Raw genomic sequence first — 18,730 nt, forward strand, 5'->3', positions numbered from 1 at the left:
TTATAAAGCACATACCAATGACAATATTCAACATCCCTTAATCCTACTCAATACCTAAACATAACGACCTTACTATTAATAATCAGTAATTAGGGGTTCAATGAGGCAAAAGTTGTAGGTAATACTGAGAATTGGGCCCTAATCTAAAGTGTGACCAGACTAGTAAAATAAACCAGACATATTATAAAAAAATATATATATATACACTGACAAACATTTCCTAGAATTGATGCATGTAATTAATTATTTTATAAAAAATAGCAATTATATAGCTACTTATATACAGTATATTTGTGTGTACATGTAATTGTAATTCTTATAATAAAATGGTGGTACTCTAATAAAGCTGCAATGGTCTTTTTTTCTGTGAAAGTAGCTCTAAAAAAGACAGACACAGTCACTCAGAGGTTAAGAGACATTTTCTTTTATTTTACATAAAAAAGGGTGCAAACTTGAGTTTCCCTTTAAGAGTGGAGGGAATAAAAATTTAATTTGAAAGGTTATGTATGGAACTTTATACGACTCCTCAGGAAAATAGGCATTTTAAATAAGATTAAGATTAAGGCCTTAATCTTTCTGCAACTTAAAAACAAAATATATTTAGAGAGAGAGAGAGAGAGAGAGAGAGAGAGAGAGGAGAAGAAAACAAAATGGGTCCATCACAGTTGAAGCCCTTGAGAAAGTAAAATCATTGAAGTACATTTAAGTAACATTCATATTTCAACACAATAAATCCATAATACAATGAAATTTAAAGTATCTTTGTAAGTATGACCAGAACAAGAGAATGACTCTTGCAGAACTGTACAATTTTGTTTTTAATGTTTACAGAAACATCCTTACTCAAAGAAACACTACAAAAAAAAAAAAAACGTGAAAAAGAGAATTCAAATATTGCAGTGCTTTCCTACCAGACTCCTGTAATATAATCATTCCGAGGTCATTAAAAATGAGTGGTCATTAAAAAAATTTTTTTTAAAAAAATTCAACAGGCTCCCACATTAACTAAAATCTTGAGACAGGAATGATTACATTTTTCAAGAGGGAAAAAAAAAAAAGAAGCTATGACTCTGTAGCAGACTCAATGGAAGGGCAATACAGTATACAGCGCAAAACAGAACGCAGTGGACGTTTACCTGCCGAACTCAAGCGCACAGAGGGGTCAGACTTGCAGTAGCATGTTTAAGGCATTATGCAGCCACAGAATAACAGTGTATCAACTTCATGCCCACAATGTTCTTCAGTGCCCCATTTACACAAGTAGTTTCCATTGCTTTCTGAATCAAAAGCCATGCACATAAAATCTGCATTAATGTCACTAACTTCAACTTTAGGAGAATAACTCTATTTACCTCTCTGCGTGTAAATCTGCAGCACATTAAAGTGACCAGAACCGTGACGCAAAAGCAAAAGGTAATGGAATGGACCCAGAACGCTTCCTGAATGACTTGACTTTCATAGAATAATTGAATATATTTAAACCTCACATGCCATGATTGTAAGGATACCATCTTTATTAAAACCAAAGCTACAAAAAAGGTACAAAAACATATCATAAAAAAGGGAAAATTAAAGATGAAAGATGGTTTGAATTAATCACCACCTTGCAGTTGACAAGAGAGCCAGTAGTCATTATGATCGGAAAAATAATGTCTGCTTTAGCCATCCCTCATCAAACCACTTCGAATAGCATATCAGAGTGTGATTTCAGTGTCTAGTGTAGTGTCTTACACGGACGAGTCATTTTCAACCAGCGGATGGCGCCTCGAATTGCCGTCTGCTCATAATCCTAAAGTACATCTGCACAGTCCAGTGCGTGCCTCCTAACAATTTCACATTCCGTTTATATCCACAAAACAATTCCAAGCGGCTCCGTAACGAGCCGCTTTGACTTTGGACATCAATTAAGGGGTTAAATCCTGCAAAAATCATACTTCTTCGAGCCAGAAGCACCTGGCGAGAGATAGCAAGCAGTGCACATCCAGAAATACTAAATCGTCTTTCAACTCTAGCGAGGCACGTAATACATATCGTTAAGAGAAGAACGTTAAATAAAAAGTCGCCCGACGCGTGTGCGAGAAGCGGATTTCCAAGAGTATCATTCAAGTACTTTTCACAGAATAATTTAGACCCAAAGTGGATAAGCATAAGGAAAATCTATTAAATAACAGTCACGTCGGAAATACGCGGAAAGTTTCATACGTGTTAGTCGAAACCCGCGTATTTGAACGCAACTCCCGGTGTTGTGGCGAATTTCAACCCCGCCCCTTCCAAATTATTACCCACATCGTTGAAGTCGCTACCGGATTGCCTAATCATAACCCCACCCCTAATCCCTTACACCTACTCCTAAACCTACCAATATTAGGGGGGTAATAATCCAAGGGGAGGGGGGGCGAAATTCGACATTCCTAGATGGTGGAAATCGTTCCAGAAGGTGAATGGGTCACTTTTCAAGTTACTATTTACATGTATAAACTAGATGGCTGGATAACTGATGAGTTAAGAGGTGGAAACATACATGCTAATAAAGAATCTGTGGCCATTTGCGTATCTATTTGGTCCAACACAGTCGTCACTGCTTTTGTAGGAACATTCAAAGCACGCCATCCATCCGTCGGCCCTCGAGAAGGATTTCCAAAACGCATAGCGGGCACGGTAGATTCTTCAAACAGCCCCGTTTACCTCCGTTCCTTTATGAGGTCAGTAGGATTCAGTAAACAAGGGCCCAACGAAACTTCAGTGCAGTCCACCACACACTCCTATGGCTTCTCTCTCTCAACTTTTGTACGGTGATCAAAATAAAATAAAATAATAGTCATATAATTTATCTTACATTAATTCACATTTACTATACATTAGAAAGATCACAAATTAAAAGCACGGATTTAATGCTGTGAATAGGTGAACGGTGAAACCCAAAACAAAAAAAATGAGCAAGGCAACATCACGACTGAGATTAGCGATTTTCCGAAGTAAAAAAAAAAAAAAAAAAAGACGACGACAACAACGGAACTACAGTAATCATTTCACATATAACCCCCATTTGACGTAATTCCTGCGCTCAGGAAAGGACTGCCTCATCCATGCAAGAGGTCAAGGGCTGCCCCGTCTCAGAACCGCGTATGGCCACTATATCAACCCCACCAGAATTTACAAACGGGCTGCTTCGATGGGTCGTCAAATCGACGTTTTCTGCCACATAATCCGATTCGTATTTGATTTGGTGACTCGAACCCCCTCAAACAAGGTTCCTAAAGGGAATGAGACACGTTTCAGGTCAGTATGAAGGCATGGGAGGAATTTCGTCACGTCCTATCGCAGAGTGGACTCCGCCGAACAGTGTTAAGGCATTAAATCGAGATGTTTCGCAGTGGCAGTCTGCATCCTCCCAGGTTACGCCTCATAAACAAGGCCGAACGGCCAATAATCACATTATTTGCGGCATCTTTCGCTTAATATGAACACGTTGAGGCGTTTCTTTGCGACCCACAAGCCACTCTGGCACATAAAATGGTAATTCTCATCCTGAATATTTAGCAGTTTTCAGGCATAAAAAACAACATCTATCAGGAAGTGGTTGTGGGAATAATAAGTGACTATATGGACAGAAAGATACAAAAGCGCAGAAGGAAAGTCTTACTGGCCACCTCAGCCAATAGAAAAGCAGCCAGCTGTACGTCAAAGCGATACGATATCGTAAGAGAGGAGAAGAAAGCAGCATGACTGGCTGGTGGGTTGAAGTGGGAGGAGTGCTTTAGAACAAGCAGCTTAAATACTAGTCAGTGGAACGGAGGCGTGCGACAAGTGCCGCCCGTCGTCACCACTGGAAACAGCTGCTTATGTCACACTTTCACAAAGTTCACGTGTAAAGGCCAGCTAGCATCATTACGACAGTTATTTGTTTTGCGCTTCACTCCGATAGATACGACGAAGAAATCTGCTAGTCATATTCTAAGGCTTCCACCACTTCCTGGCAGCGTGAGAACCAACAATCAGCCACCAAATACACAAACAAACATTTAAAAAGGGCTAAGTGAAAACAAAAAGCCGCCGTCTCGTCTCGTGTGGAGTGGAAGTGGGCAGCGAGGTGCTAAAGGGGGAGGAAAAGGTCTGCGGTTCGAGCTCCGGCATGGGCGAATTTGTCTCTCTCCCTCCCTCTGTGTCACACCAAGAGGAAGAGGACACATTCAGAGACTTCCTCTCCCTGGCACGTCCACCACCGAGAACGAAAAAGAAGCAAAAAACAGCAAATGAAAAGTGCAGCGCTGTTCCAGTGCTTTGAGATCCTTAGCTTTTGTGTGAAGATCCTAGAGACAGTCCGAGGATGAGGCCCGTCGCTGCCTAAATCGAGACGTGGAAGAAACGAAAACAAACAAAGACAATCCCCGCAGAGACAACGTGTGCATGCCTCTTGGTTTTCATACATCGTTTGCAGGGCTCGCTGTTGTCTTTATTTGAACGCTCTAAAAACAACCAAAGGAACGGACTGCGCGGAGAGGACGGAGGCTCATTTGTGCCGTGGAGTGTTCTTCTTCCTCTTCCTCTTGAAGAAACAGCAGCACCTGTGGACGAAAAACAGGTTAACGTCAGCGATGTTAACGAAGGCAGCCGACTGGCTGATTCTTCCAACCTAATAATGAAGCATCTGCCCTCTAGCTACACATGCGCCATCAGTATGTAGCTGCCTTAGTACTGAATCTTAAACATCAAGCAGATATGCAGGTTACGCTACATATTGTCAGCGCTGATAAAAACAGTGCATTAGTATATTCGTACCAACCTAAAGGCTGCATATGAATGACAACTGGTCAAAGGTAATCAAAAGGAAACTTAAAGGACATTTACGTTAATTTGGTTAAAAGCATCGACAACAGAATGTTAAACAGCAACAACACGACAGAATGGGTCAGGAGAAACAAGGCACATGCAGTGGAAGAGAACAGCTCCAGACTGACACACTGAAAAGTGATAGACCTCACTAAACATGTTTTTAAAGGATGCTGCCTAACAGCCAGTAAATCTGACGGTCGGTCGCTGGCTGGCTGGCTGCGTCGTTTGGGTTCGCTGCGGTTATTAATGAGTCGTCAAACTAAACACGCAGTGCCCTGCAAATACATGCAGATCCTTAACGCTACACTGAAATTATATTCCCTGTAATCGCTTAGTTATAAGCACAAACAATTTTTGAAAATGATGTCGCAAACAATTAACAATGGACTGCTGAAGTTATGTAATGCAAGTAGTTATGTCCATGTCCATAGTGATACTTATGCTTGTCTGGTAGATTATAACCTTATGACAATATTAATGATGACCATATTAATAAAATAATTTAAAAAAATAAATAAAATAAATGTAATTTAATATCAAAATAAAATTCAATTCAATATTGAAATAAAATAAAATTTAATGTTAAAATAAAAAATTTAATTTTTTAATATTAAAAATAAAATAACAAAATGAAACAAAACAAAAATAAATAAATAATCTGAAGTCATCTGAAACATTGTTCAGATAATTTCAGGATGCCAAGGACTTTTTGTTGAGTTTGGAATTTAAAATAAATAAATAAATAAATAAAAATAGTGAAGTGATATGCCATCAATAACACAATTTATGGCCGTGCAATTTCAGAAAATGAGTAAAATAAGATTGTTAATCAAGTCCATATTAAGAGATATGGTCATAATTAAAAAAAAAAAAAAGACCATATTTCTTAATAATCAATAATACATTTTTTTTTTAAATAAATTTAAATATACATTATATAAATAAGATAAAAATAAGTCATCTGAAACTGTTCATAATTTCGAGATGTCAAGGATAATATGAAATGTGTAATTTACAATTTAAAACAAATTGTGAAGTGATATGCCGTCAATAACCCTCAAACAAATTTATGGTTGAGCAATTTCAGAAAATTAATCAGAATTAAGAAATTAAAATAGTTTTGATTGTGTTAACCAATCAGATCAAAGAAATTAATCTGTTTAATGTTATAAAATATCTGGAAAAAATATTAAATATGCAATTATAGTGTTAGTAAATTAGTCAAATGAGAGATTGTTAATTATGACCATACTAAAACACAAATAAATTAAAATAATATAAATAAAATAAAAATAAGTCATCAGAAACATTGTTCAGAATTTCAGGATGTCAAGGACTTAATATGAAATTAATATGTAACAATTTTGGGGTCAATAAACCTGGAAGAATTCATGGGTGTGCAAGTACAATTGAGGAAAAAAAAAAAAATCTGGTCAAATACATTTTTTTATAATGTTGTGGAATAAATCTGAGATTTAGTTAAGGGTCTGCATACTTCTGTAAGGCATTGAACATGTGCGTTTAAGTAGAGACCTCTACATTCTCACTGTATCATTGGCTTTCTGTAAATAAGCTGAAGTTGGGCTATTAAAGACTTCTCATCGTACCTCCAATCAACTTTAGGGTATTTCAGCCTCTCAAATCAGACTTTATGAGCGGACAGATCTCCCTCTTTCTCTATCAAGCTCACAGAGCATGAATAGCTACATTAGCCTACAACTGTGTTAGTAGATCTTGGTGTAAGCGCGATCTCTATGGCCACAGTCTAGGCTGGTCCACTCCCCTTGGGTTTGATGTGGACTGGAGAGAGGGACTCACCACAGGTTGAGCATTTTCACGCAGCTACAGAAGAGTGTGAAAAGAGAAAAGACACAGATTATTACACAGAGGTGAGACGATGAGACAAACCTAATGTCGGCGACAAAAGACCAACAAGAAGACAGAGAGAAAGACAGACTCAGGGGAAAATGTACATCTAAACCATCTACTCAATTCAAGTTTGCTTTTTAATCAGCTAATATCATAATAGGCATTTTCTGTATACCGGTTTGTAAAATTGTAAAACAGATGGTCAACAGAAAAAAAGAATGGGAGAAAAAGGAGAAGAGAAGAAACAGAAGGGGATTGGAGAAATGTAGTGTTGTCCTCAGCTCACCAGCCCACCGCTCTACTAGTGAATGTGGTGCAACATACGCATGCTTCAGTTTGATCATGAAGCCAAGTGCCCAAAACTCCAACCATGGTATAAAAATCAGCCTTGTGTGGCTTTATATATAGTTCATTGAGCTGCAGGGTTAAAAGTTGTCTACAAGCATAGCAACAAGAAACGCCACAAAACCCAGGTCACTTTTAAATCGACACAAATCACAATTTTTTAAAGACTTTTAGCATAATTACAAACATTTAGGGGTGGTTTCCCAGACAGAGATTAAGCCTAGTCCTAGAATAAAACGACCCTTTCAACCAAGATTAACAGAAATCTGCTTTTTCTGTCATGGTTTTAAATAGTCCTAGACAGTCTAATCCAAAGTTTAAAGGTGCCGTAGAACGTCTTTTCAAAAGATGTAATATAAGTCTAAGGTGTCCCCTGAATGTGTCTGAAGTTTCAGCTCAAAATACCCCATATATTTTTTTAATACATTTTTTTAACTTCCTATTTTGGGGCATCATTAACTATGAACCGATTCAGGCTGCGCGGCCCCTTTAAATCTCTCGCTCCCTGCCCCCCGAGCTCTTGACTATAATACAGTGCATAAACAAAGTTCATACAGCTAATATAACCCTCAAATGGATCTTTCCAAAATGTTCTTCATGCATGCTGCATGCATGGAATCAAGTGAGTATTGTATTTATTTGGATATTTACATTTGATTCTGAATGAGTTTGATAGTGCTCCGTGGCTAAAGCTAACATTACAAACTGTTGGAGAGATTTATAAAGAATGAAGTTGTGTATATGAATTATACAGACTGCAAGTGTTTAAAAATGAAAATAACGACAGTCTTGTCTCTGTGAATACAGTAAAGGTCATTGCACACTGAGTCCAAAATATGCATGCGAAACTTTTGCACGTTAAAAAATAAATTCAACCTCACATTATGTCAATCACGTTTGCACACTGCCTCCGAAACTTTCGTCCATCAAAAAAAATATTCGGATCAGGTTTGATTTTCTGCGTTTTTCGCATCCGTGGCACGTCTACAGCACAAAACAGCAGCACTGAATGACAAACAACATGCGGAATACAAAGAGACAGAATACAAAGACAGATTGTGCCAGTAAAGCATCAAACAGAGCCACTGACATCCTGAAGTAAATTTAAGTAAATGCTCGGGATAATCCCGCAGCTCCTTGATAAGGTGAACTCTTTCTTTCTATGCAATCTTGGGATTGAATGGACCCAATATTACCTCTTTCTTTTTCTCTTTTTAAGAAGAGAGGAGACAACTAATCATGCTCACTGCTTGAAGACTTCATTTTATATTGTTTTGCGATTTTTTTTGCAACGCATTCATTAATATGCATCGGACACAATGTGCAAGGTCTCTGTGCGTGACGATTTTTTAGGATTGCGAATACGAAAAAACGCATGTGAAAATTTCTGACTCAGTGTGCAAAGGCCTTAAGAAATGATGGTAACTTTAACCACATTTAACAGTGCATTAGCAACATGCTAACAAAACATTTAGAAAGACAATTTACAAATATCACTAAAAATATCATGATATCATGGATCATGTCAGTTATTGTTCTTGCTTGCTTAACTAGTCTGATGATTCAGCTCTGCACAGATCCAGAAGTTAATACTGCCTGCCCTTGTCTAATGCCTTGAACATGAACTGGTATATGCAAATATTGGGGTCGTACATATTAATGATCCCGACTGTTACGTAACAGTCGGTGTTATGTTGAGATTCGCCTGTTCTTCAGAGGTCTTTTAAATAAATGAGATTTATATAAGGAGGAAACAATGGAGTTTGAAACTCAATGTATGTCTTTTCCATGTACTGAACTCTAGTTATTCAACTATGCCGAGGTAAATTCATTTTTTGATTCTAGGGCACCTTTAATAAACTGATTTCCTGGAGGAAGACTAGAGCTACTCCAGGACTAAATTGAGGCTTAAATTAAGCCTACCAGGAGGCAGGTTTAGCTTCAGATTAATGTTGTGTTTCAAAGAAGACATAAGTATTACTTGGCTATATATCGATATCATGGATATACACTGTGTTTATTGATGCTGTTCACTTTATTTAAAGGGTTAGTTCACTCAAAAATTTAAATAATGCCATTTATTACTCACCCTCATGTCGTTTACCCTCATCAGTGATTCGGATCCCCTATCAAATGGCTAAACTGCTGAAATCACGTGACTTTGGCGCTGTGAGTCACTGATTTGATTCGTAAAGCTCCGAAGCAGTGTTTTGAAATCAGCCCATCACTATATTGTTGAAAAGTCGTTATTTTGTTTTTTTGGCGCACAAAAAGTATTCTTGTTGCTTTATAATATTAAGATAGAACCACTGAACTCACATGAACTGATATAAATATGTTTTTAGTACCTTTATGGATCTTGAGAGAGGAAACGTCATTGCTTTGAATACAGGCCTCACTGAGCCATCAGATTTCATCAAAAATATCTTAATTTGTGTTCCGAAGATGAACGAAGTTCTTATGGGTTTGGAATGACATGAGGGTGAGTAATAAATGACATTATTTTCATTTTTGGGTGAACTAACGCTTTAAATAATTCATTTTGATTTAACACCATTGTTTCTGGTTCAAATGTGATTGCTTCATGTTAAATTGACTTGAAATGGTTACTATTTGAATTCACTTGATGTTTTCATTCTGAAATAACGTTTCAATCAAGTAATCCAATCAAACAGGACTTTCACTTCCCATCATGCTTTGCACACTCCGTTATGGCAATATTGCAAGACACATTTTCACCTCAACAAGAAATCTTGTCACATCTTGAGAGATCTCGTCACACCCCTAATATATTTATTAGCACCTCCAGTCAGAATTTTAAAACAAAGCTATCAGTTTATAACACCATTTCAAATTTGCCCAACTGAATGCATCTCACTGGAAAAGTGATAAGACAATTTTATATCTCATTAAAATTATTTTAATGTTTGTGTTAGAAAACGGTTTTACCTATGCTCACAAAGGAGTTCATTGTATGGTGTAACAAACTTAATATTTTTGGTGTAATCCAATATTATAAATAATATTCATGCTGAACAATGCACAATCTGGAATCCAGACACATTTAGCCAAAAGCCAAGAATGTGAAACCCCTTTTCCACTCATCTGACAATTGTGATTGATGATTCTCCTTTTTAGATTAATGTTCCATTTAATGTAACATCGTCGAGGCAAAAGCTTTGGTTCAGGTGGCAGTGTTTCACCATTACAGGCTCAATCTTTAAATAATGATACAGCAGTCGCTAGTCAGGTTGCTATATTCAAGAAAACAAGGAAATGCAGAGAAGACAGACATCAGAGAGATCTCTTGAAGACCTCAGGTGAACAGTAATGCTGTGTAATAACCATGAGGACCTTGTATGATTGTGCCATCCTGTTAATTAATAAACGCTGCTGCTGTCTGTGCCACTTTCAAGCTTTTGCATTAATAAATCAAAGACAGAAGGCTTTTTAAGATATCAAAGAACTACAAGAAGTGTTTCAAATTATATCAGACAGGATGTTTGATATGACTGAAACTCAAATGCACATCAGGTGCTTTAGAAGAAAAGGAAACCAAAGAGTGTAATCGCCTCTGAATTTTAACAGACAAACTAACTGGCTGTAGTCATTATGGATACTGCCTTTTTCACTCTTAAGGGCACAGACATGTTTCTAAGATATCATTTTGTACAAACTCTAACATCTGGTTTCACAGACAAGGTTTAAGCTAGTCCTAGACTAAAATGCATGATTGAGCTGTTTGAACTGAAAGTAACTTGTACAGATATTAAAATATGTTATTGCCATTGTTTGGTCTCAAGATGCACACCAGTAATGTTTTTTTTCTAGTGAAAGTTTATGAAAGCTCGCCTAAGCCGGGCCTAAGAGTCTAGAAAAGTGTTGATGTTAAAAATATACACTACTGGTCAAAAGTTTTTTTTTTTAAAACAAAAAATCTATTCTGCACACCAAGGCTGCATTTATTTAATTAAAAATATAGTACAATCAAAATATATAATAAAATATATAATACAGTAAAATAAATACAAATAAAATAATTTTATATGTGAATACATTTTAAAATGTAATTTATTTCTGTGATTCAAAGCTGAATTTTCAGCATCATTACTCCAGTCTTCAGTGTCACATGATCCTTCAGAAATCATTCTTATATGATGATTTGCTGCTAAAGAAACCTTTCTGATTATTATCAATGTTGAAAACAATATTTTTTTTTTTTTTGTGGAAAATGTGATACACTGTATTCAAAAGAGTAAAAAATATATATATAAAAAAAACCACCTTTCAGCAAGAACATTAAATTTATCAAAAGTAACAGTAACAGTAAATACATTTATATTGTTACAAAATATTTCTATTTAAAATACATGTTAAGCTTTTGAACTTAAAGGGAAAGTTCACCCAAAAATGAAAATTTGATGTTTATCTGCTTACCCCCAGTGCATCCAAGATGTAGAGGACTTTTTTTCTTCAGTTGAACACAAATGATGATTTTTAACTGCAACCGCTGCCGTCTGTCAGTCAAATAATAGCAGTAGATGGGAACTTCAACTATAACAGTAAATATAACTTGCTTAGACAAATCAAAATTAAAACCTGCGGCTCGTGACGACACATTAATGTCCTAAGAGACGAAACGATCGGTTTGTGCGAGAAACCGAACATTATTTATATAATTTTTACCTCTAATACACCACTATGTCCAACTTCGTTCAGCTTCCTGTTAGTGAGGTCAAAAAACGCGTTGTGATGACGGAAGTGATGTCTCGCCCATATACTTCAATGAGCGCGAGACATCACTTCCGTTGTCAGAGTGTGATCAGACCTCACTAACCGGAAGTTGAACGAAGTTGGACATAGTGGTGTATTAGAGGTAAAAAATGATATAAATACTGTTCGGTTTCTCGCACAAACCGATCGTTTCGTCTCTTAGGACATCAATGTGCCGTCACGAGCCGCAGGGTTTAATTTGGATTGTCTATGGAAGTTTTTTTGACTCTTATTGTTCAAGTTCCCAATCACTGCTATTATTTGACTGACAGACGGCAGCGGTTGCAGTTAAAAATCATAATTTGCGTTCGACTGAAGAAAAAAAGTCACCTACATCTTGGATGCCCTGGGGGTAAGCAGATAAACAAATTTTCATTTTTGGGTGAACTATCCCTTTAATAATGAAAGAATCCTATGAATATAAAATTCAAAAGCATAAAATTTATTTTAAAGGTCCCGTTCTTCGTGATCCCATGTTTCAAACTTTAGTTAGTGTGTAATGTTGTTGTTAGAGTATAAATAAAATCTGTAAAATTTTAAAGCTCAAAGTTCAATGCCAAGCGAGATATTTTATTTAACAGAAGTCGCCTACATCGAACGGCCAGTTTGGACTACATCCCTCTTCTTCCTTCTTTAATGACGTCACTAAAACTTTTTTGACTAACCTCCTCCCACAGGAATACACAAAAAACGTGGCGTGGTCTTGTTGCGCTCCCACGGAGAAGAGCAAGAGTTGCGTTTGTAGAGTGTGTTTGTCGCCATGTCGTCGAAACGCTGTTATTTTCATCCCGCAGTCCAATCACCTTTGTTTGGCCTTCCCAGGGACGCTGTACTTAGAGATCAATGGTTACAATTTATGTTTAACTCGGTTCCCGAAAATTATAATTGTGGTATCCTTACTGCAATAGTTAATGTTGGACTGCAGTGCACACATGTTATATTGCACACTATAAACACAATCAAAGCTTCAAAAAACCACGAAAAACGGGACCTTTAAACAGAAATATTTCTAACAATATAAATGTATTTACTGTTATTGCGATTTACACAAAAATATTAAGCAGCAAAAACTAATAATTGAGCAGCAAGTCAGCATGCTATCAGAACATTCTATCATTTATCTATTATATTTTATCATAATTTTTTCAAACAGAAAACAGTTTTAAATTGACATATTTCACAGTATTACTGTTTTTACTGTATTTTGATCAAATAAATGCAGCCTTGATGAGCACAAGAGACCTCTTTCAAAAACATAAAAAAAAATCTTGCCAAACATTGACCAGCATATACTTTACATTTAATTCAAAACTGGAAAGTAGCAATTAAAAAAAAAAGAAAAGAAACAATGTAATTCAAAAATGGGTGATTTTACCCAATATACACATTACACACCTTCAGTACACAAAGCGCAGCAGGGGAGCAGATGGGAATGGACCAGCAAGGGTGAAATCATGTAAAGACTAGGAGTGTTAAAGGACAGTTTGTGTCAATCAGACACAAGGCAAAGACAACAGAAACCTGTGAGAAGCCATGTGCACATACTTGGCCTCATCCACCACCTCCACCTCTGCCTGTGCTGTGATTGGTGCGTTCGAGTGGGCCGCCAGCGGGTCGTCGGCATTCAGTTCACCGTTAGTTGAGCTCACCACCTGTGGCAGAAAAGAAAAATCTAATTATTGTGTGTCCTCATTGTAAAAATGTTATTTTAATTACATAATTCAGATCATATGAATATCTGTGCAAGTAACTACCCTAACCCTTAAGGAAGAACTGAGAACTGATCAAATATTCCTGGTTAAATACATAAATAGACAAAATAGATTATAAATAGATAGAACATTAGATATAACATGTAAATAGATTTTTTACAGTAATGCATTTGCAAAGGAAAAAACTTAAGGGTCATTTATAGTAATGCTGTGCAATTTCTCATAGTAAATTATTCAAAATTCTTCATGTGTTCTTACAATGAAAGAAGTCACTGAATTTTTCCAGTCCACAGATGCTGTCAATAGGCAGCAGGTTTATCCTGGAATATTTAAATGTTGCTTAACTTTGCAATCATCAGTCAGTCAAATAAAAATGTACTCATGAAGCCAGATTAGAATTGACAAGATCCATTAATGTACATTAATAAAGCGTATACAAATACTGCTCATTCACATCGTATCTTGACCATAGAGTTAAATTTTAGTCTTTATATTATTGTTACCTAAAACCATTAAAACATTTGCTTCTTGAAACGTGTCGATAAACATCAACTTAATTTAAATAACATTAACTTAAACATGTTATCTCAGCTAGTAATTTTCATTGTTGAACTAAAAAACTAAAATAATTTAAAATTAAAACTATATAGACAAACAAAAAAATTACTAAAACTTTGACTAAAATTTTAGTGAAAAAAAAAGTAATTCAATTTAAAAAAAAAAAAAAAAGTATATCAACAATACTAAAAGTATTTGTACACTTAAGTCACGCTTAAAATGTAATACCACTTGCTTTTGTCTAATATATTTTATATTATTTTCTGCAATATAATGAATGAAGAAGCCATCTAAATAAGCTCAAAGACTGTCACCAGTCGCTTCTGAGGCGTCTACTCTATAAAAGTGAAGCAAGCAGCGCAAGATGATGAATGCACATTTGCTTCAGTTGCACTTTTTCAGCAGCGTTGGCTCTGGAAGTATCTTTTCCATTCATTTATCCCATAGGGATTTAAAACAAAATCTTTGTTAAACCAGTATAAGCCATGAACCAAGCCAACCAGCTATGAGGTGAATAACAATACTACAGTAACAAAACTTTGATTTGAAGAAAAAACATATTCGAAAATCGGACAAAAATACAAGACTGTGAACTTAACAGCTTTAGTGAGAGAAAGAACTACAATCCCATGAAGCATCGCAAAAGAGAATCAAATTAAAAACGATGGAGAAATATAAAACTATACATTTTTAAATCTATATATTTAAAGGGGACATGTCCTGAAAATCTGACTTTTTCCGTGTTTAAGTGCTATAATCGGGTCTCTGGTGCATCTTCCAACCCAGAAAACGTGAGAACGGACAACCCAGTAACTTTGTTTTGGCAAGACTTTCTCTACAAGCAAGTGAAAAAATTAGCTGCTCAGATTTTTCTCCCCTAGTGACAAAGAAAGGAGATCTTATTATAATGTTACCGCCTCTTAATCAGCACGTTTCCACCCACGGCACCGTGATTTTGTTTTTACAAGTGAAAACAGTGTACCGGTTCTAAGGCCATGGCAAAAGTTTGAGCAAAGCATCCTAACTGTTCTGTCATTGGCTGCACAGATGAGCACTGAACACTATTTAGAGTCTCCTTAACATTAGCAATGTGTGTATGGCTCTGTTCGACAAACAGGTACGATATGTATAGTGGCCGTCCATACAGGATTTACACAAAAGATTAACATGACGGCACATGCTAGTGGATGAGTTGGATCAACTCCTCAGCAACTACATAAATTTATCTACTAACCATTTGGCTGCGTGAGATTCTCCATCTTTGTTGTTGTTGAGCAACCGAAGCATGAGCTGTTAAAGCTCCGCCCTCTTCTGGAAAGGGGGCTGGGAGCAGCAGCTCATTTGCATTTAAAGGGACACAAAAACAGCGTGTTTTTGCTCACACCCAAATAGGGGCAAAGTTGACAAGCTATAATAAATGATCTGTGGGGGATTTTGAGCTGAAACTTCACAGACACATTCTGAGGACACCAGAGACTTATTTTACAACTTATAACAAGGGGCATAATAGGTCCCCTTTAATGTATAATATATAATATATATATATTAAATTAATATATTTTAAGTCTATTACAAAATATGCATAAATGATTAAGTATTTTTAGAGTGTAGGGAGATCGACTTGATTGCATCATTCGCAGTGCTTCATGGGAGTGGGCGGAGCAAAAGAGCTCTTGGTTGTTGGTTGTTTCAACTCTGATTAGTGGAATTTTGTAGTTATTCACCACAAATTTCACTGTTAAACATGATTACTTCAAAAATAAGTTGAAATAACGTGGGTTGACGGCTTCAACAGCTGCAAATAGCATTGATTAACAACCTTATAGCTCACAGTAAGGTTGACTTTAAAAGGTTTACAAGTTATCATTATAAACCAATCTCCCTATGGAGAAAATAAATGGAGTTTTTACTTCCTGGAACCCAACTGTTGCGCACTATTGTGAAACACTAGAGATAGTTGGCAATACTATTTCCTAATAATAGCTGTACCATCATACCCTCATAGTCTTAGCTTCTGCATCTACATCTTATGCTGCATTTCATTAAATTCAGAAAGTTGGAATTTACAACCTCCTACTTGAAACAGTGATAGAACAAGAATACCACATTTCCAACCTTCTACTTGGAAAGTTCCAATAGAATTTTGACACTCTTCCAACTTAGACATTGGAACGTCATGTGTATGGAATTCAGAGCTATCAAGCAGGATTATCCAACTTTGAATGAAACGCAGCATTTCTACAATGTTGTTTTAATAAGAACAAGAATAGCCGAAGAGGGGAACCCATAGAGGAGGTGTTGTAGTCAGGTGTGAGAGCAGGTGGGGCGCTGCTGCAGATGGCCATACACATGAGCGCACACAGGAGGAGGAGTGGAGCGAGGGGTGAAGCTGTACCTGCACTGAGCCCCCGTGCCTGTCCGCTGCCAGGTGTGAGGTCAGGTAGGAGGAGTTTGTCTGGCGGTTGGGCTGAACCTCCCAAGCTCCTCTGCGGTCGGAGATGGCCGTCTGCGTGGATGGAGGAGGTGCGGGAGGAGGCGCAGGACAGGGGGAGGTGTGGTGAGTGAGCGAGAGCGCGGGCGAAGTGAGGCCAGGTGGCATGCAGCACAATGAAGGAAAGGAAATCAACAAAGAAACAAAAAGAGCCAGTCAAAGCCAGGAAATGGCATTAGTGACTGTGGACCGATCGTCCAATCAAACCAAGAAGCAAACACCACAAAATAAACACAAAGAGACATTAAAACAGAAGAAACTGAAGAGAAAAATTTCTAGAAAAGCTGCTGAATGCCAAGTGGACACTACATGTAGCAAATCAGGCATCCAACACAGATCAGATAGGTATATCTGACAGCATAAATTCATTCATTAAGAAAACCAAAGAATTCTATCTAGAGCTGCATATTACATAAATTCAAACTGATGGGTCATATTCTGCCATTTAACTAGACAAGACATTAACAGAGAGCTCAACAAATTCTGAGTCAGACATGAAACACAAGGACAAACAAACGCAAAAATACAAATTCAATTTCTGAAATTGTGATGTGCAGAATATACAGATTCAGTACAAATCCCTGGTGCATCAGTCATGTGAAACGTTCAAGTGCTTTGTGGTGAGAGTGAGGTAGTGTGGAAGATGTTCTTTTCCATTTAGTCGTAGGATCGAAAACATATATATTTTTTTTAATAAATTTAAATTCTGTTTATTCTTTGTCTGTTACATTTAGTTTAAGTGGAGACACTGCCCGGCCAAAAACAAAACAAAACAAAAAAAAGTCGCTGCTTGGATTTTAATAGGCAAATACTTAAGAGTCTATGGGTGGATCATTATTAAAGGGTTGTGCGCGTTTCTAGCATGTTATATGTTTGGTAAAAAAAAAATAAAAAATACTAATCCTAAAAGATGGAGTGTGTAGCTTTTCATTTCATAAACAACCTTGTAGGAAGACACATCATGGCCATATTCCAGGATGACAATGTCAAGATTTACCAGGGTTAAAATTGTGAAAGAATGGTTGTGAATGAGCATGAACAATTTTCACACATGAATTGGTGCTTCTGAGTCCTGATCTTAACCTCAGTGTAAGTGTTTGGGATGTGCTGGAGGAAACTTTACAGAGTGCTCACCTCTTGCATTGTCAATCCAAGATCTTGACCAAAAATGGATGCACATCTTGATGGAAATAACATCACAACATCTATTTCTATCAATTTTTGGTCAGAGGTGCCAACTGATGTGTGAAAATGATTCTTCATGCTCTCTGAACCATTCTTTCACAATTTTAACCCTGGTGAATCTTGACATCGTCATCCTGGAATATGGCCATGATACATATTCCAACATGGTTGTTTTAAGAAATGAAAAGCTACACACTCCATCTGTTAGGGTTGAAAGAACTGTTGCCAAACATAAAACATGCTAGAAACATAATCACTGTAATAATGATCCATTCAGAGATTCTTAAGCATTTGCCAATTGAAATCCAAACAGCAATTTTGGCCGGACAGTGTGTGTGTGTGTGTGTGTGTGTGTGTGTGTGTGTGTGTGTGTGTGTGTGTGTGTGTGTGTGTGTGTGTGTGTGTGTGTGTGTGTGTATATATATATATATATATATATATATATATATATATATATATATATATATATATATATATATATATATATATATATATATATATATATATATATATATAATTATGTAAATATCTCATAATTCTTAAAATATTTGAAGTTTCAAATATTTTAAGAATTATGAGATATTTACATAAATATATATATATATTAGCAACAGTCCTATGTCCAACTGGAACACTGGCAGGACACATGACCAAAAACGTAGTGTACAATGGGGCTAAAGTCACACCTTAAGGAAAACGTGCTTTTCACTATTCCCATAGTCAGTGTACGACTGCAGAAAATTTTGCACGCAAGGAAAGCTGTCTGCAAAGAATGTATCTTTTTTTACAGAAATTAATTACAAATTTAATTATTGCAGGTGTTTTTTTTTTTGTTTGTTTTTTAATTAATTCTAAGTACAACATAAATGCATGTATGTACACAATAAGTGCATTGTATCAAATGGTAAATGTTAGTACATAGTAGTCAAAGACACTTAATATAAAGTTGGTCCATTTTTATTTT

At 36.5% G+C, this 18,730-nt stretch overlaps 1 protein-coding gene across 6 annotated transcripts in view; it reads right to left on the reverse strand.

The window, feature by feature from the left end:
• Window positions 1–413: 413 nt before the first annotated feature.
• Window positions 414–18,730, reverse strand: part of csnk1g1 (casein kinase 1, gamma 1) — a 63,896-nt gene continuing 45,579 nt past the window's right edge. For 2 of the 6 annotated variants that reach the window (XM_067400084.1, XM_067400085.1), the window contains exons 11-14: window positions 16,486–16,596; window positions 13,366–13,472; window positions 6,652–6,675; window positions 414–4,565 (exon numbers count right to left, since the gene is read on the reverse strand). In XM_067400084.1, the coding sequence (XP_067256185.1) occupies window positions 4,511–4,565; window positions 6,652–6,675; window positions 13,366–13,472; window positions 16,486–16,596 (297 nt within the window). In that variant the 3' untranslated portion in view covers window positions 414–4,510. Of the gene's footprint in view, window positions 4,566–6,651; window positions 6,676–13,365; window positions 13,853–16,485; window positions 16,597–18,730 lie in introns of all 6 variants that reach the window. The other 4 variants (XM_067400087.1, XM_067400086.1, XR_010896382.1 and 1 more) reach the window with 4 other exon arrangements.

Source organism: Chanodichthys erythropterus, chromosome 11 (assembly GCF_024489055.1).
Source record: "Chanodichthys erythropterus isolate Z2021 chromosome 11, ASM2448905v1, whole genome shotgun sequence".
Classification (NCBI taxonomy): domain Eukaryota; kingdom Metazoa; phylum Chordata; class Actinopteri; order Cypriniformes; family Xenocyprididae; genus Chanodichthys; species Chanodichthys erythropterus.